The 21,490-nt window shown below is 47.2% G+C and overlaps 4 protein-coding genes across 4 annotated transcripts; 1 reads left to right on the top strand and 3 right to left on the bottom strand.

The window, feature by feature from the left end:
• Window positions 1–440: 440 nt before the first annotated feature.
• Window positions 441–2,130, bottom strand: BJ212DRAFT_1528640 (uncharacterized protein; the record flags this gene model as incomplete). The annotated part of the gene is made up of 7 exons (XM_041341753.1): window positions 441–888; window positions 951–1,288; window positions 1,340–1,371; window positions 1,425–1,552; window positions 1,602–1,629; window positions 1,680–1,863; window positions 1,923–2,130. 7 exons carry the CDS (start codon window positions 2,128–2,130, stop codon window positions 820–822), a joined length of 987 nt encoding a protein of 328 aa, XP_041189011.1. The 3' UTR covers window positions 441–819.
• Window positions 2,131–3,265: 1,135 nt separating this feature from the next.
• BJ212DRAFT_1380316 (uncharacterized protein) lies at window positions 3,266–3,892 on the top strand. The gene is made up of 2 exons (XM_041336630.1): window positions 3,266–3,453; window positions 3,501–3,892. Exons 1-2 carry the CDS (start codon window positions 3,329–3,331, stop codon window positions 3,673–3,675), a joined length of 300 nt encoding a protein of 99 aa, XP_041189010.1. The 5' UTR covers window positions 3,266–3,328; the 3' UTR covers window positions 3,676–3,892.
• Window positions 3,893–4,799: 907 nt separating this feature from the next.
• On the bottom strand, window positions 4,800–11,175 carry BJ212DRAFT_1484598 (uncharacterized protein; the record flags this gene model as incomplete). The annotated part of the gene is made up of 28 exons (XM_041340821.1): window positions 4,800–4,949; window positions 5,002–5,063; window positions 5,119–5,499; window positions 5,547–5,595; window positions 5,646–5,660; window positions 5,714–5,794; window positions 5,847–6,111; window positions 6,171–6,379; window positions 6,447–6,669; window positions 6,724–6,815; window positions 6,872–6,952; window positions 7,021–7,263; window positions 7,313–7,394; window positions 7,443–7,765; window positions 7,816–7,884; window positions 7,941–8,010; window positions 8,060–8,354; window positions 8,402–8,777; window positions 8,831–8,876; window positions 8,929–8,954; window positions 9,008–9,129; window positions 9,185–9,429; window positions 9,484–9,523; window positions 9,578–9,868; window positions 9,921–10,015; window positions 10,069–10,233; window positions 10,285–10,457; window positions 10,513–11,175. 28 exons carry the CDS (start codon window positions 11,173–11,175, stop codon window positions 4,800–4,802), a joined length of 4,932 nt encoding a protein of 1,643 aa, XP_041189009.1.
• A 3,532-nt stretch (window positions 11,176–14,707) lies between these two features.
• Window positions 14,708–17,687, bottom strand: BJ212DRAFT_1570238 (cytochrome P450). The gene is made up of 16 exons (XM_041342043.1): window positions 17,247–17,687; window positions 17,086–17,186; window positions 16,999–17,035; window positions 16,883–16,942; window positions 16,808–16,820; window positions 16,614–16,749; window positions 16,180–16,564; window positions 16,073–16,128; window positions 15,860–16,016; window positions 15,783–15,807; window positions 15,713–15,727; window positions 15,586–15,660; window positions 15,474–15,529; window positions 15,290–15,405; window positions 15,064–15,234; window positions 14,708–15,009 (listed from the first exon to the last, which is right to left on the bottom strand). The coding sequence occupies exons 1-16, from the start codon at window positions 17,569–17,571 to the stop codon at window positions 14,956–14,958; spliced, it is 1,782 nt and encodes a 593-aa protein (XP_041189008.1). The 5' UTR covers window positions 17,572–17,687; the 3' UTR covers window positions 14,708–14,955.
• Between the last annotated feature and the right edge of the window lie 3,803 nt (window positions 17,688–21,490).

The raw sequence follows: 21,490 nt of genomic DNA, 5'->3' as shown, positions 1-21,490 counted from the left end.
AACGGCAAGCCTAGGTGTAATGGAGAAGAAAGACCCTATGGCCAATGCACAAATCCAAATGTGTCGTTGATATATCCAGAAAATGCGCAATCAATTTTCAATCAATGGAGCGGCAATCACTCCACATTCATTGGCAAAATTCTGCAGATGAAACTCGGATCCTCCTATTTGAAATCAATAATCGCAGATAGAGGGAGCATGAGATTCACCCACCATCGCATAGGCGTTGAGATGATTCCCAATGATCGTCTCAACAGTCTTGGAGAGCTTGGAATTTGGCTGGAACGGCCTAAATCTGCAGAGAAGGATTATCCTTGTGACAGAATAGCCAGATCGGTTCGAAACCAATCAAACGAGTGCCATAAGTTTTAACCGAGGATGACGCATTGAAATGAAAAGTCCAACGATTATAACTGCATATCCTGGTCTGCTCGTGAAGTCGAGCCACTCAAAATTCTGCTTTTCGAGTGACCTTCGCAACTTCTTGATTAATCCAAGAAAAACAGGACTCACTGTAAGCACAAACAATGCTCCAACTTGAACGTGAGTGACACTCTTAACGCAAGCTCCTGCAAGATCTTGAGAATGACGTCAATTTTTGGCTCATCTTCATAAGACGAGCAATCAGCTCCAAAGCAGGAGTAGATAAATGAACAAGGCAGCATCGCTACCAAGCGCGCGGAGATAATAGTGAGCAGTTGAGCAATTCGGAGTGCATGTGGAGCTCAGGTGGGGCGCATACATAGCGTGGATGCGAATTGCTTCCCCGGGATTAAACGTTCCATCCTTACATGTGTCAGTTTATGGACGAGGAAGGTACTACAGATAGTCCTGGACTATTGGAGCAATCTTGTCAGAAACGCCGCTCAGAATGTCTATTGTCTCTTTCTGATGGGGGATATCATAAACGTCAGTCATCAGTCATTGAACCAGTGGACTTGGACTCCTACCCAAACAGTGTCTTGCATTTTACGACCCTCGTCGCTGAGCACGAAATCGGCGACCTCTACAAGGCCACCACAGCTTACGAACCCGCCTTTCACATTCTCTTCGTTGTCTCGTCCGCCCACCGCACCAAATACAAGCTGACGACTCCCTTGTTCGGGCGTCCACGCCAGGAGACGCTCGTGAATAGCAAGCGCTATTTTGGCGAATGAAAAGGTCGGTTGCTCGTACCAGACGCGCCGTAGTTGTGAATAACAGAATCCTGGGTTCACAGCTACCGCACTGAGTGGTGTGATGGTTTGTAACCTGTCCGTCAAGGCACGAACAAAGAAGAGGTTAAATACTGGTTGTGTCTGTCAGGTTGGAATGGGCAGAGAATATAGGACGCACATACGCTTTGACTCAGAATACCGGGATCGCATGTGCCTGAGAGATAACGAGTAAGAAAGATTCATATGAAGTTTGATTTGTTTGCTTACTCGGGGATACACCATTCTTCAGTGCCTAGCATTTTAAGTGGGTTCGGGGAGGTCAAGACCTCTTTCGCAGGGGTAATCCAGTAGAGGACACCACTGGACACAATTACCATCCGTGAAGGTGTAGAAGACTTTTTCCCCGCAGCAACTAGTTGCGGAATGAGGAGCAACGAAAGTAACTGACGTTGCCAGATAATTAACTTGTAGTCTGAACAGTAAACATGAGCCACGACCGCATGCGAAATCAAATAGACTAACATGGTCTCCCAGCCATCAGTGGCGGGTTGGTAAGTGGGCAGTGCAATCGCTGCATTCATGACCAGGATATGCAAATCACCACCCTCCTTCTCGAATTTGTCAGCGAATGCGGTCACCGATGCAAAGTTAGCAAGGTCGACCATCCACAGCTCGCATCCATCATATCCGGTCTCTCGTTCGATTTCTTCAGAAAATAGACGTCAATTGTCTCGCACCAAATGCATTCTAAACGGTTATACATACCAGCTAAAGCAGCCTTTCCCTTCCCCTCGCTACGGCAAGCAATTATCAGCCGCGCTGGTTGCATACGTGCGAAGTGTTTCGCTGCTTCGAGTCCAATGCCTACATTGGCACCGACAACAAGAACTGTTTTCCCAGATAGATCAGCCGTCTCCACTGGGGGCAACGCCGACCATTGACTAATAACATAATCGAGAAATGAGTACTTCATGGTGATAGAAAACTTGCGATAGATCAAAAGAATAACCATTCGAACAACTTTTAATAGTACGCTGCTCAGCGTATTACGTCATGGGGCGACAGTAGCAGTCAGCACATTACACAGCCTTGTCTATGCATTGTAAGACTTACTTGATAATCTATAGTAATCCATAGTAATCATGATGCATCGCTTGGCCCGACAAATTGGAAGTACACAGCTCCATCATCAATGCTCCAAAATATACTATGAGTGTGCTCAAGACGCTAACAAGCGCCGGTGCACGTATTGACTGTAATCATACGTCAGTTTACGATGCACACATACCGCGGTACTTTCGCCCACAGGTGACTGCTTGTTTATGCAAAGTTTGTCGAAGCCATTCAGAATCACTGGCAGATCTCCTTGAATGAATTTCCCATGCACTATACTCCTCAGTCCAGACCCGATTGTTGGCGGAGTACTTTCGATAATAATAGCTATGGGCGTCAGGTGAACATCATCCATACCCCACGCGGAAAACTAATACTTACATCCCTATCTGACAGTCGCAAACATGTAATGGTCACATCCCATGTCGATAATCTACCCCCACCATAGTTCCTTCAGGAACCTAAGAGGGCAGTCAAAGGCGCTCGCTTTGATGCGAGATGCTACTGTTGATCATTTAAAGAACGATATTTCCTATGCACTGAACGGGCGGGTCAATTTTTACATAGTTGAACAATGTCCAACCTTGGTTCATTGGAAGTCGACAACTTCATCTTCTTCATGTTTGCGTGTGGGTAGAAATGAACCGTCCGCACGGACCTGCACCCCCTCTGTAAGGACACTAGCAGGAAACACGGACATATCCCAGTTGAGGTAGACGTTGAAAATTTGTGTCGGTAATGGAAATTTCAAGAGGCATTTATAATCCAGGCTAGTGTTAAGTTGATATCAATAATAATCAGTGCAGTACGAGATTTTATGCGTGTAAAATTCGAATAAGAGGATGCTCAAGGACTAAGCCTGACTTTTTGAGCTTTGAGACTCAACCGAGAGACTTGAAGGCGCGTAGAAGGATTCTGACTCATCGATATTGACAAACGACATGGTAGACTGTGACTCACAGTTTTCCGTACAAGTTTCCCACACCTCAAGTTCTGACAAACTGACTCCCCTGTTCTGAAATCCCGCGCCACTACTAGTGATCATTAATGGCGGTCAAATGTCTACATTTTCGTTCGATGGGGATGGCGAACCTGACTCCTTTAGCCTTGCTAAATTGCAATCGGTCGTTAATCTTTATTTCTTGACAAGCTGGAGAAACTGGTTGAAGGAAGTTATCATAAGGTCCGTCTGGCCTTACATGGCACAGATTATGTCTGATATTTTTATAGGTATATGATGTCTTGCGATCGGATGGCGCCCCTCTCGATGCTGTCGTTCGAGTGGCCTCTCCTGCGTTTCCAAAGGACAAGCTCGAGTCAGAGGCAGCTACAAATACATGTTATGTCGTTCGTGTTGGCATTTAAGACTCTACGTTCTTTCGAAAGGTCGCGACGTGCAAGATGATCGTTGCGTTCACAAATATACCTGTTCCGCGAATCTATGCATGGAACTCTGATGTGTCGAACCCTGTTGGAGCAGAATACACGATCTTGGATAAAGATCGCCAAAACTAACTAATGTGACCGTCTGGGATGTTTCACTCATACATCGCACATTCAAGATTAAAGGGCCTCTGCTAGCCATAACTGGGATAATCTCTCTGAAGAGGTTAAGAAGGCCGTAGTGTCGCAGGTTGCACGCTATTTCTTGGAGATATTCTCTTCGATTTGAAAGCTCAGGACCTCCCTACTCGAGTCCTCTCTCACCTCAATTCCTCGTCGGACCAATAATCAGCACACCGTTCTATCGTGCTCTCGATGGCGCTGTCCGAGTTCCCGACGCGCCCATCTCAAAAAACGTTGATCCCAACAGAGGTCCTTTCTTCACCGTAACCGAATATCTTTCGGGTAATCTACGAGCAGAGCTCGAATTTATCTCCAATCACCGTTCGGTCATTCTCTCGGAGTTTCACGAATACGACTATACTCAGTTAGCAGAGAGCCGTCTCGAACTCGGGGAGCGTGTTATGAGAAAGGCTATTGAACTGTGCTCTGTCTATCCTGGTGATACGTTGGTGCCAATATCACCACTCCACAAAGACCATTCTGCTTAAAGCTGGATCAAGCATATGTTATCGCGTTCGAGTACACTTTCAGTCTCAGTAAGAGCAGAAACGAGGACCCTGGCATAATCTTTTGAGAGACTCGAGTTCTGGTCCGAGTTTCTAATTCGTGACTAAATATTAGGGTGAACTGCGTCACGTATAGTTTGATCGAGCTCATCACGTTGCGTCTGTATGAGCTGTAGGGATACTACATGAAGATCCTGTGACCCTGAAGATTGTTCTGGCTGCGATGCCATGGGGCCGTGCTTGTCCATTATTAGTGGAACTCAGTAGTTTCAGGAGGTTGAACGGCAAGAGGTGTAATTTCCAACATAGGGCTGTTTGTTAAATAATCCTAAAGCGTCCTTATCAGAGGCGTAAGATCTTAACGTTCAGCTCTCAGCTCACGCCTGATTATAACAGAACCAAGATTGAAATCCTTTGAAAATATACAAAACAAGTCAATTACTCATAAACCAGTCAGTCAAGTACTCTTAGCGTTGGCCGCATCGCGTTCAGGCCTTGGCCTGGCAGCTGCTTCAAGCTCAGCAAACGTTCCACTCTTGAGACACATCGTCCTGAAAATGCCATCCTCCTTCTGGATCAGATTCAAAGGTGTGTCGAACTCCGCAACCTGGCGCAGTCACACATGAGTATGAGCCCGCATAACCTATCATAACACGCACCTCTCCTGCATCGAGCACAATAAGACGGTCGTAATCAATCACAGTGCGTAATCTGTGCGCGACTAAAAAAGCATAAGCATCAGTAAATGCCAGTCAATCCCCAAAGTAACCACTAACCCGTGAGCAACAAGGAATCCGTGAACTCCTCCCTAATCGTCGCCTGAATTTTAGCGTCGGTATCAAAATCAATGCTGCTCGTTGCCTCATCAAGCACAATAATCGCGCTCCGCCTAAGCAACGCGCGCGCCATTGCGATGAGCTGCCGTTGACCCTGCGAGAAGTTTGTACCGCCTGCAGACACCTGAGTTTCGAGTGTGATGGTGATCTTGGACTCCGTTGATACGTCAGTGACAGCCATTGACGTAACAGAAGGGGCGACATTGTCAGGCGTAGATGCACGAGATGGTGCGCGGGAGTTGTGCAGAGATTGGTGAGCACTTTGACTGAGCATTTGCACGCGGTACAGCACATCCAAACATTCGCTATCTTCATGTTCACCTGAAAGGGGTTCGGTATCTATGTGACAACCAGAAATGTTAACGTACCGAACGGATCAAGGTTATCTCTCAATGTGCCCGAGAACAGAGTCGCATCCTGCCGCTAGATCAGTCTCATGTGAGGCGCGGCACCACAATACAACTCACCTGAGGAATAAAAGTCTGATATACAAGTTAGCAACAGAGTACACACAAGTAATACATTACAAACTCACCAAACGAGAGCGAAGGTCATGGACACCAATCGTAGAGATATCAATACCGTCGATCAGAATACGACCGCTGACAGGATCGACCTAGAAGATTGGTTCAGCAAACATAGACCGTCCTTTACCAAGCATTACCTACAAAGCGAAGAATACTCATCGCCAAAGTCGACTTTCCACTACCTGTACGTCCCAAAAGCCCAATTCGCTCCCTCGCATTCAAAGTGAAAGAAACGTTATGCAAGACAGGAGGGAGCTCAGGGGCATATTTGATGACCAGGTCCTCGACGGTTAGCAATCCTTCCTTCGTCGAGCTAGAAGGCCAATAGGCAGGAGGACGACTGGACTCGATGACGGCAGCAGGCTCTTGCGGCAAATCGAGGTATTCTACAACACGCTCGACGGAGCTGAAAGGGCGAGACGGATGCACATGAGCATAATAATATCACAAAGTATCCCCACATACTTTAAATCAAGCTCAAGTGCGGTCCAGAACCGACAGGCCCAATACACACTGGTAGTAAAGGTCATAGCACTCGTGATACACAAACCCGCGGTACCAGCTGAGACGTAGCCTGATAGCGCAAGGAGAGTAGTGGTCAACACAGCCAACCCACCGAGCCCATCAAAGTTCAACAAGAGCCATCGATTCGTCATCCAGAAATTGTACCACATCTGTTACAGCAACTGTCAGTGTCGTACGTACAGTAAGATCAAAATTTTGAGTCTACTTGGTAGTAACGTCGATTTTGTCGTGTAGGTCGTCCAAAAAGCGCTGTTCAGCAGAGAAGGCCCGAACCGTAACAATACCCTCGAGCAACTCGCTAAAGCCAGAGAAGATAGGCGACCGGGAATTAGACTCCATACGACGAAGATCTCTGCCAGTCTTCAGATACCCGAGAGCTAGCAGGCGGTAGAAGAAACCTATGACCACAGCAGGGATAAGGAAAATCGGGAAAAACACACTAGAAAGTCAATGTATAAGCATATGATTTGTCAAGACGCGAGCAGTGACCTACACGACGGTGATGATCGCAGCCGCAAACGTCGCCAACGAAGAGTTGACAGCTGATAAGGAGCCCGCGAGATTGGTGTCAATGGTTTCAATATCCTAGAGACCACCATGCGTGAGTTGACGATACAAAACTACAGTGAATTCAACCTCACTTTTCCGAACCTATTGAGCATGCGGCCAGCCGGAGTGACATCATGCCAGCGCATCGTGGCGCACACGACACCTGTCAAGAGCTTGTGGAAAATAGACCTCGACGCCTTCAACGCCCGTTATACTGAATAGCAGTCGACAACACGCTGACTGCCGCGGTGGCGAACCCGATCATCGCATAAACACCAACGTAGAATAGCGGGTGTTCGTGAACGTCAGGCAACGTGATGGGGCTGATGCCAGAGGCATTAACATGGAAGTAGTTGTTCGAGTAGTGTCGATGGTCATGGTAGGGTACGTAGCCGTTCATCAGCGCCTCATTCTCGGTCAACACAGAGGGTGCCATGATGTGTGGACCTAGCTCGGCACCATCGCCGTATGCTTGACCCCATTGCTGCAACAAACATGAGATGCCGATAATGAAAAAGAAAGCATCGACTAACCCGAACCCAGAGCTTCTCAATAACACCTAAGCTCTGCGAACAAGCGATGAGAATCCCAAGCATAAACCACGTCCGGTATGACCTGCCCATAGTCAGCTATGCAACACTTGAAATGTAACAAAAGCCTTACGATGCCTTCAGATACGCATTATAAATCGACCACTTGACGCCTCCAGCCTCCCGGTGCTCATCCTTGATAAGCTTTCGAGGCTTTTTCTTTGAATCTGCAGACGTCTCTGCCTCAGCGTTGTCCTCCTGCGCTTCAACGGGGATCTCGATGGCCGCTATAGGTTCCTCTTTGACTTCTGCAGTGGAATCATGCGCAATGTGGTCCAGAATGCCCTGCGCACGGAGATCTTTAACAGTACCCTTGGCATCGATGCAACCATCCAGCATGCGGACGAGGTAATAAGTGCCAGGGAGCACGAGCTCTACGTGGTGCGTGACTAAGATCTGCGAACGGATTTAACACCGCGTTGTATCATTGTGAATGAAAGACATACCACAGTACGGTTTGCCATCAACGGTCCGCGGAAGAGTCTCTCGTACAAGAACCGGGCAGTATGACTGTCCTATTCACAATGTAAGCATGAGGACGACATGTGAACAGACAGATAGCGACACTCACCACAGCACTCAATGGATCATCCAACATGATATACTTCGTACGAGCATACACGGCACGAGCAAGGGCAACACTGAGGGCCATGAGCATCCCGAACAGAGATCTAAAAGCCCATGCCTCACCGAGCCTTTTGGCCACCCGACAAGCTGACACCCCTAGAGCCAATCTCAGTATCATCTCCATCCTCCAAGATATTCAAGTCCGGCCGCAGCGCACAACACTCGACGACATCGTTGTACCTCTCCTCGTCAAAAGGTTGCCCAAATAGAATGTTGTCTTTGATAGACTGATGGCGCAGCCACGGTGATTGAGCAGCATATGAGATTGAGTGCATAAATCCGTTCTCGTCGATTTTCGATGTATTCTTCGAAATGGTCAATTTCCGCTGATGGTGGTCATCTCGCCCAACAGTGCCATCTAACAAAGCGTCATGTGAAACTTAGGTTGAATGGAAGGAACTTTACTCACGAGCAAAGCAGTTTTGCCACTCGCTGTCGGTCCAGTAATCACAGACAGCTCACCCTCGGGAAACCGTATCGAAATATCCTTGAGTATGAATCTATGATCTTCGGGCGACGACCGGATGGACGCAACCTCGGAATCAACGGCAGTCGCACTTTCATCGCTCGAACTAACACGGGAGAAGCTTTTGCCCTTCGCTTTTGGAGTTTCCTCAGGTTTCTCGGGAACCTCATTCCACTTGAAGGTTCCATTCTCAATTGAAAGAGTGTCATCCTCTCCATCAACATGGGGTGCGCGAGCCTTCTTGATGGAAGACACCTGATCATCGACTTCGTCCTCCTCGAGATATGTCTCAATACGTTTCAGCGCAACGCCAGTCTGAAAGCCTGCCATCAGATACAACTCTCCAAAAATGAATGATAATATCATACCTGTAGGATTTGAACAATCCAAGCTGGAATAACACCCAACGGTTGACTGACGCCCGCATAAGCCACAGAACGAGATAAATGTATCATTCACGACTTACCGAATCATGCTGAACAGTGCGATGGACTGAAAAACTGCATCAGTAATCTCACTTGATTTCCAACAATCACCGAACTAACCGTGAATGCAACCGACACAGTCAACTGGTTTCCTTGGTACACGAAAGTGAAGAACGATATGAGCGACACCAAAATGGGAGCGGAAGTCCAGATCACGGTAAACATCACTGAGTTGATTCGAGCTAGTGAAATGACGCGTCAGTCGACTTCCAAAAAAACGACGATGCGGTTATTTACCTTTCACCATCCAATTCATCTCCACCCCTCGTGCTTCCATGGTCCGTTTAATCCAGCGGTCCTCCCATGCGAAGAACTTGATGAATTTGACAGCACTGATGAGCTCGTTAAGGACGGCCATGCGTTTATCTCGCGAAGCAGAGACACCCTTCTGAATGCGAATGCTGCGTTTAGTAACAAAGCTGTTCAGGGGCCAGCCAGCGAGAAGAACGATAAAGCCTGCAAATGCAGATAGACCCAGAAGACTGTAAACAGAAGGTGAGATGCATGAATTGATTGGCACGAGTGGACTTCCTTACTTGTAGAGGAAGGTCGTGGCAATGATAATCTCAAACGGACCTACCAACAACGATAAAATCAACTGTTAGACCAGGAAGGACAAATATAACTGACTTCCGTAGATGAAATATGCGCCAGATACCATCATGGCAATCCTATTTGCATCTACAGCCATTAGATTGACGATCTTTCCAACATCTGCGCCAGCCTTGGGATCATCGGCGGTCGGATTCTCAACAGGCTTGATCCCCGCTTTTTTGTCGGCAGCCTCCTTGGCTTTGTCCTGGTCGATAATGCCTGAGTAGTCCTGACGCTTGAGAGCTTTGTCGTAGATGGCAGCCATCAACTCTACACGCATCCTTGTCGCTGCTCGCCGTCCGAACCATAGGTGTTGGACATCGGATTCTGCCTGATGCGACATAAATGAGAGCTCCAAAGTGATGACTTGGATATATACCTTTAGCAATGTGCACAGGAAGGCCAACAAAGCGTAGATATATGCTTGAGACCGATTCTCCTGCGGTAGGTTCGTCAATAGCATCAAGGATACGCCTGAGAATCGTTGAGCCCGGTAGCAAATTAATATAATAGAAAGCAGCACTCACTTTAAAAAGAATGGTGAGGCATATGTGAATATGACACTGACATAAGTCAGGCAGAAATCCAGTCTGATTTGAGCGTTGAGTGACATTTTCAGTAAAAGAGAGCAAAGGGCCCACAAAAGATCCTTCGAGTTGGCAGCCCACAGACGGCGAAGGAGAGAAGAACGACTGACATTTGACATTAACAAGGGGCCATGTCATAGGATGATATATACGTACATGACGGTACTGAACTTGATGAACACCGGACGAGATTGTTGGGTAGGACTGAGATTCCAAACGTCATCCTCGGCCATGGTCATGTTCGAGCCACGAGTGATGAGCGGGTAGACCCATGAGAATGTGATCCACTCCCACATAGAAGCATAATCTTCAGGCGAGTGCTTGACATACTATGACGCGAGTAAGGGAATCAGGAAATAGGCAATTAAAGAGACAGCGACGCACGATATCTTCCTTCTTTATGCGGTCGCTGGGCAGCTCAAAGGGCATATTTCCTACGACGGTCATGACCACGAGAATGGCGATGAGATTGAAAATGAGGCCCAAGAATGGGAGCTGTGGAGGTAATGGGACACCAAGAACCTCGTGATCATACAAAGTACCGCCAAGCAGGATAATGCCAAAGGCGAAGTGTAGCACAAAGAGGGTAAAAAGATCGTAGTGGATGGTTGGCTTAGGCCAGAAGGCGGACTTGCAGGAAGCATATATCCAAGTGGCAGCAATGAGAAGTTGGGTAATACCGGTCCAAATATAGGCCTTATTGGTGATGATGTTGTATGCACCGGCAGCAGACCAAAGGAGAGCCTGAATCAAAGCGACAAATGAGAGTAGTACGGTGCGCCATAAAGGAACAGTATTGTCGACGATAACGTCGCCTGTTTTTTCCCCTTGATTATCTAGAGCTTCGGCCTCGCGCAAGGTCAAAAAACTGCGGAAGGGCGATTTAATAGCGCTTGCAAGTGGACGAGCGAACGCAGGAACCCGGAGTATGGAGAATAGACACAGCGCTAAGATGAGCGCAGCGGGTACGATCGCACCAAGGGAGGCGCGTACACAAGCATCTGATAAATCAAGTGCATTGCTGCCTGGACACAATCGAATCCCCATTGCTCTCCAGGTAAGATTTTGGACGTGCTATCCCGTATGGCTTTGAAGTTTAAACCAAGTCGGGACTAAAGCACAAAAATACGGCGCCAAGTGTGGCTCGGTAAAGTGGTAGTAGCTGTAGTGAGTAAACCGAATTCTAGACACGTTGAATGTTGAACACGCTCGCTTATTATGGGGCCTTACGGGGCTTTAGGATTTTGCCGCAGTCATGCCGCATTGACCCTGACCAACCGAGTGTGCTGTATTATGCCTACGTCATCCATAAAGGTCTTCAATATGATTTAGATAGCGATATGACATTGTCAATTCCTGATAGTAGTACTTCATTGGTGCGGCAGTGATGCGATAGGATACAGCAAGCTGCGGCAGTTCTGAGATTGGGTGCGGCAGAGTGCGGCAATTCTGAGATTGGGTCGCAGTGCTACAGTAGCGCAGTTTGGGCGCGACAGTGGCTGTGCAGCCAGTTGCACCGAGACTCAACGCCTCGATGCCTCTGCTTTGCACCGCCACATATCTCCTGCAAGAACAGATATCAGGGCTTCAAGGTACGTGTTCCATATGTATGTGGCCTACTGTCTTGCCACTCTAATGTCATCAAGCGAATCATTGACCCCAGGCTGTTTGGCATTTTCGCGTGAGTAAATTCGCACAATGTGTCCATCAGGCCAGACGTCTCACTCAATAGCGCCACTAGTATGTACCTGGAGCTTGGTCTTAGGTGTCTGGGGTTCATGGATAGCAGAGGAGTATGGAGATAATACCTGAGGGTGGGTGGCTCGTCAATCATGCGCGTGGTTGAACTACTGGCCTGAGCAGGAATTTGCGCATTTTTACGAGACTGATCTCGCGTCTCATTTGGCTGTGGATGCTTGGCCAGAGCAGGCTGACATTGTTAAAGCACGGTGCCCTACGAGCCACCGGCCCGCCTGTCCTGGGGATCAGTGTACAAGATAAGGGTAAAAGGTATGGTACGAATAGTCGAGAACGTCCGCGTTTATGTTTATGGCGTTGGTGGCCGGATATGGCACACTCCCTCCAAACTCTTTCCATTACACCTTCCTACGATCATCGCTCAGACCACTCACTACCCTCCACCTCCTTCGTGCCTCTCTCCCTCTCTCTCCAATTATCACACTCTCCACAAGAATAAAGATTATCAGCTCAAAGAGGGATAAAAATACATACAGAATTATCGCCTGACGAGGCTTGGTGTCTGATCGATAGAACCTCACCTAGCGCGACAGCGGCTGCCGTGGTTGGTCAACATTTGGAATTTTACACCCGCCACATACACACGCGTTGCATCTCCCCACCATTATATTCCTGAAATACTCCACAAGCAGGCGAGAAACGCGTTCCATTACCACAAGCCAATCAATATCACAATAGTCGAACTAGAACCATCTCATCCTCGTTGGAATCCGCGTCTGAAACGGCTGGCGGGAACGGTAGATTGATGGGGTACGCCTCACATCAGGATATCAACATTCGTGATTTCAGAGATCGAACATGTACACTGGGGGTCCCGTTGATTAGAATGTACTGTCCATACCAACACAATTTGGAATAAATAAATAAATAAAATAAACATGTTGCGTCCAAATCAGGGACTGAATTTAAAACGTTTTTATATCCCTCCTAAGTTAACACTCTAGGCACAGCCCAACCTGTCCAGTCGCACCACGCACAAGACCCCGAGCATCAGACGAAGCTGAAACGCACTTTCATGCCACTCACCACGTCAGCACTCCCGCAACTTGCCGCGCGCAGCATCACTCAGGCCACTGCGCACTGCGGCAGCAGTAAGTACTGGCAAATGTCATCAGCATCTTGGGGCCACTCAGCACGCACGAATTGATCTGCTTTCTCGACTCCAGGACGGTCTTTTGGTACAGCAATTGTTACTCCTTTAACTACATGCAATGCAATAGCATTGAATATCCATTTTTATCTCCAATACCCGTTACACGATGCTGAATAATGATGCATCTGGACTGGCAATGCTTTCAGCTAAGAATACGATCCTGTCCAATATTCGTCCCTGAAGCACATGTTAAAACTAGTATACTGATATAAATATTGCCCAAAACAAAAATGATATCAACTTACCTCCAATATGCTGTATATCACACTTGCAAAATCAAAATGATCCTTTTAGTGAGTATTGTGTATCTTGTACATCTGGTCCGGAGCTCGACGCACCATCGCCTACCATGCGATCACATCTTGACCCTTCCCGATCTACCAAGGTATCTGATCGGATAGTTCTAGTATCCGAGATAAGAAATAATCAGTTCGAGCATACACTACGAGATCTTCCCAAACGGTGGTCCTTCCAAAATCTAGCACAACAGTGCATTCAAATGCACACAGTTACAAACTTCGGTCCCGTGGCGGTCTCCCCGATGTACCAGCAATAATAGTTTCCGGGGAAGATCCGGGGCTGCACGGTGCCATCGCTCCGGCCGGAGCCTGCAGAATGTAGCCCCTGAGCTATCCATTTATGGCCGAGACAAAACATTTCTACAGCATTACTTCTGGTGTTGTATGTCGTTCCGATATTCTGCTCACCTGTTCGGTGCCACAACTTACAGTCAAGTCCGGCAAGGTCACCCTTAAAAGACCTCATCCACTTTCACGTCTTTGCTAGCGTTGTGGACGTGGACGGAATAAACGCAGACCCTCCATATCCAAGGGCGGGGAACACCCTGCGTGACAGCATCGAGCATTTACATCCACAACAAGATAGTGACGTCCTCGCGGAACTTATCCTGTCAAAAAAGCCCTGTCCTTCACGTGGCGGAACATTCATACTTGGCCTGACGTAGTGACAAGCGAACTGAAAATGGGCCGAAAGTGTAAGTTTGAATAAGAAATCAAGTGCTAAAAATCGTCAGGGATACTGACACCATACCGGTCCTCCTAGTATCTGCGCCACAGATCTGATCCCCTCTTGTTCGAGGGAACCAATTGATGTTCGACTAATAACGGGGTACTAGAAACTGAGGGATAGGCTTGGCGACAGAAATAAGCTCATAGCTCACCGATATAATCGTGCGTTTTGTGACGGGGACTCGGATAGTGCATGTCGTTGTATTGTAGTACGGCATAGTAATTCAACCCAGTGGGGCAACGTCTCGAAAGCTGGGCCAACCATGTATAGGCAGATGTGAGAACATTCCGATCAGCTTCGCTGGTACTGCACTAAACAGCGAGTCGGGTCCGCGGCAGCACACTGCAGTCACTGCCACTGATGGAAGAGCATGTACCGGCTAGTACTTGTCGAATTTTGTTATTTGAGCGATGACACCATACCTAGCTTCACCGCGGCAGGGCCTATCATACATGGGTTAGGCGTAGGCGTGTTTAGGCGGCTACTTCGAGCCACCTCATAATGGAGAGCAAAAATAGCGGGACAGGTGACGATCCAGGGTTTGGAGTCTGCGAGACTCGTAATCACCACAGATCGAATTCAGCTGCTGAATACCTGTGGGAGTGAGGATGCTGTTCGAAAGGTCTCTAGATGATTTGTTCTGCTACAACAACACGGCTCTAATCCTCCACGGCAAATTCCACTCTAAACACCGCTAAACACTCCAGCCACCTCGCCTACGCCCCCAAGGCTCCTACTCTACTGTCAAGCGTTTCCTGTAACTTTGAACTTGACTGATACCCCACGCATTATAGCGTATGTTTATAAAACAGCAATAACAACAAGATAGGATGCCAAACTAAAAATAAAAAACTTTGCAGTATTGTCCCACAGCACCAAGGTCATAATTAGTTTATGATTTCGACATCGTCTACAGCTTCCATCTTAACCCACATACCACCCTACGAGGTAGAACATGATTAGATGGTTGTAAAGCACCTCGGAATGAGACTCGCCATGGCATAAAGTGTCAAGTGGTTTCTGGGCCTGAATTGCTCGATAGCCTGCCGACCGCCTTTCTCAGCCCACCACGCAGGTGGGCGCATCGCAGGCTCGGGGGATAGCGTAATCGTGAAAAAGTTTTGCAGTAAACGAATGATCATGAACGACATTTCGTTGTATGCAAACTGAGGGGAGGAATGGGGGCATGAGATGGGTGGGAATAATGAACGAGCGACATACTTGTTGCCCCAAGCAGATTCTGGGTCCCGCGTTAAATGGCAGGAAAATGAAAGGATTGGGAATCAGGTATTTCTCCACGCGCTCGTCGAGCCATCTATCTGGATCGAACTCTAATGCTAGAGCACGGCCCCACGGAGTCCGATTGAATTGACAATGTATACGTAAACAAATAAAAATTACTTACCATCTGGTCCCCATAGATCAGTTCTCCGGTGCATGAGGAATACTGAATAGTAAAGCCTGAAATTATTCAAGTAATCATGCGATGAATCTAAATGATCGAATATAATGCATACATGGTGCCCTGTGGGATAAACAGTGGCTTCTTCCCATGTTCGGGGGATATCCATGTGGTGTCATGTATGTTTTCCCTAAAAGCTCGTGGGTCAAGTCCAGCATCTTCGACGTAGCCTAATAACATACCTCACATCAAAGGGGCTACACGGTTGTGGCACGATGTAAAATACGTCTGAGATCAAATTCAATTACTTACACAGCGGGGAAAAGGCGCAGTGTTTCTAAAATAGGTGAGCAACATCCCCACGAATGACGGGAAACGAGAATACGTACCATTGAGGACGGCTCTGAGATACTTCATCTCCTTGATATCATCATACGTGGGTCTGCGAGTTAGCCCAACTTTCGATATGATTTCTTCCCTGAGCCGAGTGAGGAACTCTGGATGCATTGCCAACAAATAAACAGCTGATGTTAACGTTGAGGCCGTCTAATAATTATCCTTCGTTACAGACCAGGGTGATTCAAAGGTAAATGCAAGCTCACTGTATCCCTTCCGGCAAGTAATATATTCAATGTCTCATCTTTGATGATTTTGAAGTCTGAAAATGATATATCAACAACAGAAATTCCGTGGTAACACGCTATCTCACCTGACGTCAAATTTACGAGATGGTCAACAAGGGTTTGGTCGTCTGAGAATTCATTTTTGTCAAACTCGACAGCTGTGCTATTCTTCTCCAGGGCATCTTTGAGGATCGGATCCAAAAACGCGTCTACCACTTTCATATGTTGCGCGGTGCTGTCAGCAAGAATCTCATTGAGTGGCCAGGTCTGCCCGGTAGAAACACGCTGGTTTATACTCTGTTGAGCTTGAGAGAAAGCATATGAGAAGGCTGCGGCAGCGTTGTCTCCTTGAATAGCATTTGTGGGTTCTGTTGCGTTATGGGGGTAAGGGAGGCCAGCGGAAAGTGAATCGATACAGTGCCCAAATAGGAACTCCGATGCAGAGTCAAGCGTAAATCTCGAGATGAGGTCCTGTGATGGGATTAAAAGATGTTAAATGCCAGCTTGAAGGAGCCCGTACTTGAAAGTCGACTGCTAAGCCCGCTCTAAAACGTTCCTTCGCTAAAGCGATGGCATGATCCGCATGACGGTCAAAGATCTCAAAATGACTTATCCGATCACGAGTGAAGAAAGGCCGTGTCATGGTTCGGTGAAGCCTGGAAATACACAGGCTAAGATTCCCTATCAAAGGTAATCTTCAAATTCATGGCTCACTTCCAGATTTCGCCTGGTGGCACAACCAATCGGTCAGTCGGTCACAACATAAAAGGCCTGCCAATGCGCGCTTACCATCTGAATTAAATACGCCCGTTCCAAGGACAGAGTCAGCTGCTTCTCGGAACTTGGCACCTGCATCGAGTCACCCGTCACATGTCAACAAGCGGCATCTATGGTGCATAGGCTACCTTTAACATAGTTATCAAAATCAGTTGCGAGAATAGTCTATGTGGCGTCCGATTATTGAATATCTTCTACTATATATTGAAGCTTGCCTTGATGTGTTGCGGCTCCGTGGTCACGATGAGGTCCTCCCAAAAAAAACGAAGATTGATAGTCGGTCCGAGTACCTTTATCTCATCCTCTATAGCTCGTCCTAGACAAAAGGATGATTCCGTAAAGCACGAGGATGGAATGCATGAAACGGAGACTGTACCTAGGTATTCATTCTCGTTCCTCAGGACCATGTTAACTACCTTGTCCAGATTTCCAGGCCATTTGCCCTGGACACGAGGAACAAGTCTGGCACCAAGTCGATTGGCCTTTCGTTGTTGCGATCTCCCATCCACAAAAACGTAAGCCGCAAAACCGAGAGGTGCTGCACCCAAAACCACTGCAGATATAAGCCATGGAGAAAATCGGACGCCTTTTAAAGAGGCCAGACGTGCTACAAGAATGATGGAGGAAGCGGCAGGAACAACAACGGAAAGCAATCCCCGTGTGATGTAGGCCACGCCAGGGCTGACCCAAGATTGGGACATAGCTTGGAGTTTATTACCAGTTGGTGACCCGGATTGTAAATAAAAACCAAGGAGTACTAACACTCGTGCACTTGAAATTGCCACCTACACAGATGACGGTCACTAGGGAAGACCCTTTTCTAGCATTGATAAAAACCCACTTTTGTCTGGACAAAATCCGTGGTTCGCAAATTTTCCAGGATTTTGTCCGGACAAGCGCATCATGATCATGTGATGCACATCCAGGGCACAGGGGCAGCTGCGCAGGCTCGCTTACAAACGGTCGACCGTGTTTTCACACTCCGCCAGACCTATGGGAGTTTTGATATCTTTTTTTTGGAATCATTGTTTATTGTCCGGTGAGGCAAAGCCCTATGCTGGACAGTACATACATATGTTTACTCTAATGGGATACAATATATATGGGTGTGTCGGAGTCATATGACGAATGTCATAGTACGAGCACAAGAGACGAAAGACTAGTAATATGATAAACGATGAGTAATATAGGAAACACCGATAACCGGGAATAGCCGGAGCGGTGTCGATTAGTAAGCACAGCATGGAAGAGAGACAAGTCCAACGCACAGACTTTCGGATCGGACACATAGAATTAACTGTTCGATAGTATATATACTGTACAATTATTTACATTAGAATTCAGTCTAATAAATAACTTCTACTCTACTCTAAGTCTCATAACCACAGGGTGGTGCTAAAGTAATGGTCCTGGTGAATGTGGGTGTTGGTGCATATAGCTTTCTCCTTACCTTGTTTGTTGTCTCTCTTGCTTCTCTTGGTTCTTGGAACTATACAGTGATTCACCTTTGATGCTCAGCCACCTTGCATAACCACTCCATATCATATTAGTAGCCATGCATAGTCATTTGTTTCTTAAGGTTATGATGCGAGGTAGTAGGTGAGTTATTCAGCAAGATAATATTTCCAGTCTCCTGTTCACTAACTAGTTCTGCTTTCACAGACTTATCTACATACTATGTGCTACTAATACTAAGTAGTTGAGTCTGTATGTACCAATGTATGCTTATTAATGAGTCCGTGTACTGTATTACTAATGTTTGGCTCATGTTTGATTACTAACTACAGTGACTGCACTTGGACTTGTACATGTCTGGTACATCACAACATTGTTTTACCTCAGTGTTTGTTCCACTTGCTGAAGTATGTTACTCTTACTGTCTTGTACCTATTTGTACTCATGTTACCTAGTTCACTCATGCTCTAGGTACTGTTCAATATTACAGTATTTGTTCCACTTGCTGAGTTCACTTGTGCTCTAGCCTATTAGGTTATGAGCCCTGAGCTCAAATAGCTCAGTAAATTAAGATTAGAACATGTTAATCTCACAGGAGCATGTTGAAGATGCTCAACACCCAATCATTTGGAATTTGATGATCTTGACACTTCAAAGTCCCTTGAGTCTTTTATTTCATAACATGGGGAAATTCAATCATATCATTGAGCTACTCAGTGCAGAAACTTACCCTAGCTGGAGACAAGTAGTCAGGCTTGTGCTTGCAGGTGAAGGGCTTTGGAACCACTGCAGCAGTGTTACAGTCAATATATGCCCCTATTCATTTTCTCTTACTCTTACACTGTATTATGTCACATGCTGCATGCTGCCACCACTAGACTTATCTCCAGACTTGTCTTATCTCTGACTTGCACTTGTATTATGCCATGATTGCTATCGCTGTCACTAGGTGTCTATTCTTGTTATCTCTGACTCATTCCTTATCTCTGACTTGTCCTCAATCCCACACCTGCCCTAAAGCACTTGTGTTCACTATATATAGTCTACCTTGTATGCTTTGATTCTGCACTTAATCTTACTAGGTTTTACCTGGAACACTCTTCACTTAGGACTCCCAATCCTAAGTCGTCTGAACCATACTTTAAGTCAGAGGCACTCCCTCTGTCTTAGCTTACTCTGAGCACTTGGCTTATTGCCTTGTGTAGAATCTCAACAGAGGTTCTGACTCTTATCAAGTTGTCTGTTGTTAGAACCACTGTTAAGAACCATGTTGCTCAAGGGGGAGAGAGACCGACTCAGAGGGGCTTGGCCTCAGCTTGTACACTGTGCCCCTTACCCAAGTATGTGCCCTTCATTTCGTATGAGGTCTGATGATGGCCCAATGAAGTCTGGAGGACTTCCGGAGGAACACAGGAAGTGCTCAGGAGAGTTCCCACTGCAAGGTAATACTTCTACAGGAAACAGGATGGAAGGATAGGAGGTCTGAAGGTCTGGGGGACAGGAGGACAGGAGGGCAGGAGGACAGGATGATGGAGGACAGAAGGACAGGATGTCTGAAGGTACAGAGGGCAGGATGTCTGAGGGTTAGGAGGACGGATTGTCTGAAGGTACGGAGGGCGGAATGTCTGAAGGACAGGATGCCTGGAGGTCTGGAAGGAATAGGGGCTACATCGGATGAAGTTCGATGTAGAAGCAAACAGAGGTAGACTACCTGAAGGTAGAGTCGGAGAGACAGGAAGTGGACCAAGGTACGGAAAGAGGGTAAGTGCTGGAAAGGTGGAGCTCCGGCCTAGGGAATCAATCCCTAGGCCTGATGAGTAGGACAGACTTAGGTGGACCAAAGTCCGAGAGAGGATTGGGCAAGTCTAAGTTGATATTCAAACTAAGGAAACTACAGGAGTATCTACAGGGGTTATATACTGGAGAATATCTGAGGGGATCAATAAGCAAAGGAGCAGGGCTATGTGTGAGCATGTGGAAACACATTAGTAAGTAAGACAGAACATAAGTAAATGAACTCGGAGATGAAGACTCATACAAGGATCAATAAGCAAGACGGAAGAAGAGGTAACTGAAAGCTGGAAAGGCAGAGATGCCTAAATGGGGATAGGCACAGGATATCAGACAGAGGGTGGGAATAGGTCTGGAGATCTGGGGATCTGGAAGACAGGGTGGATATAGGACCAGAATATGACAAGGTGGATATAGTCTGGAATCCAGGACAAGGTGAAGTCCAGATGTCTTGCTGGATGGAGTGTGCATAGGGTGGATGGGATAGGGTGGTATGGATCAGGCCAGCAGTGAGGATCCGGAGGTCCGGAGCTCAGGGGTAAATCTGGAGCGTAGTTGATCCTGCTGAGGTGTGGAGTACACTGTTAAGAACCATGTTGCTCAAAGGGGAGAGAGACTGACTCAGAGGGGCTTGGCCTCAGCTCGTACGCTGTGCCCCTTACCCGAGTATGTGCCCTTCATTTCATATGAGGTCTGATGATGGTCCAATGAAGTCCGGAGGACTTCTAGAGGCTGGCTACTCTGCTGGAGAGTGCTAGAGGACTTCCAGAGGAGTGCGGGAAACATCCGGAGGAGTGCGGGAGAGTTCTGGAGGAACACAGGAAGTGCTCAGGAGAGTTCCCACTGCAAGGTAATACTTCTACAGGAAACAGGATGGAAGGATAGGAGGTCTGAAGGTCCAGAGGACTGGAGGACAGGAGGGCAGGAGGACAGGAGGACAGGAGGACAGGATGATGGAGGACAGAAGGACAGGATGTCCAAAGGTACAGAGGGCAGGATGTCCAAAGGACAGGAGGATAGGATGTCCGAGGGTTAGGAGGACAGAACATCCGAAGGACAGGATGCCTGGAGGTATGAGGGACAGGAGGTCCGGAGGTCTGGAAGGAATAGGGGCTACATCAGATGAAGTTCGATGTAGAAACAAATGGAGGTAGACTACCCTAAGGTAGAGTTGGAGAGACAAGGGTTGGACCTAAGTCTGGAAAGAGGGTAAGTGCCGGAAAGGTGGAGCCCTGGCCTAGGGAATCAATCCCTAGGCCTGATGGGTAGGACAGACTTAGGTGGACCAAAGTCCAAGAGAGGATTGGGCAAGTCTAAGTTGATATTCAAACTAAGGAACTACGGGAGTATCTACAGGGGTATATACTGAACAGT

Source organism: Suillus subaureus (assembly GCF_016647635.1).
Source record: "Suillus subaureus strain MN1 chromosome Unknown BJ212scaffold_35, whole genome shotgun sequence".
NCBI lineage: Eukaryota > Fungi > Basidiomycota > Agaricomycetes > Boletales > Suillaceae > Suillus > Suillus subaureus.
The sequence above is the reverse complement of the archived record's forward strand: the minus strand, read 5'-3'. Positions and strand labels throughout refer to the sequence as shown.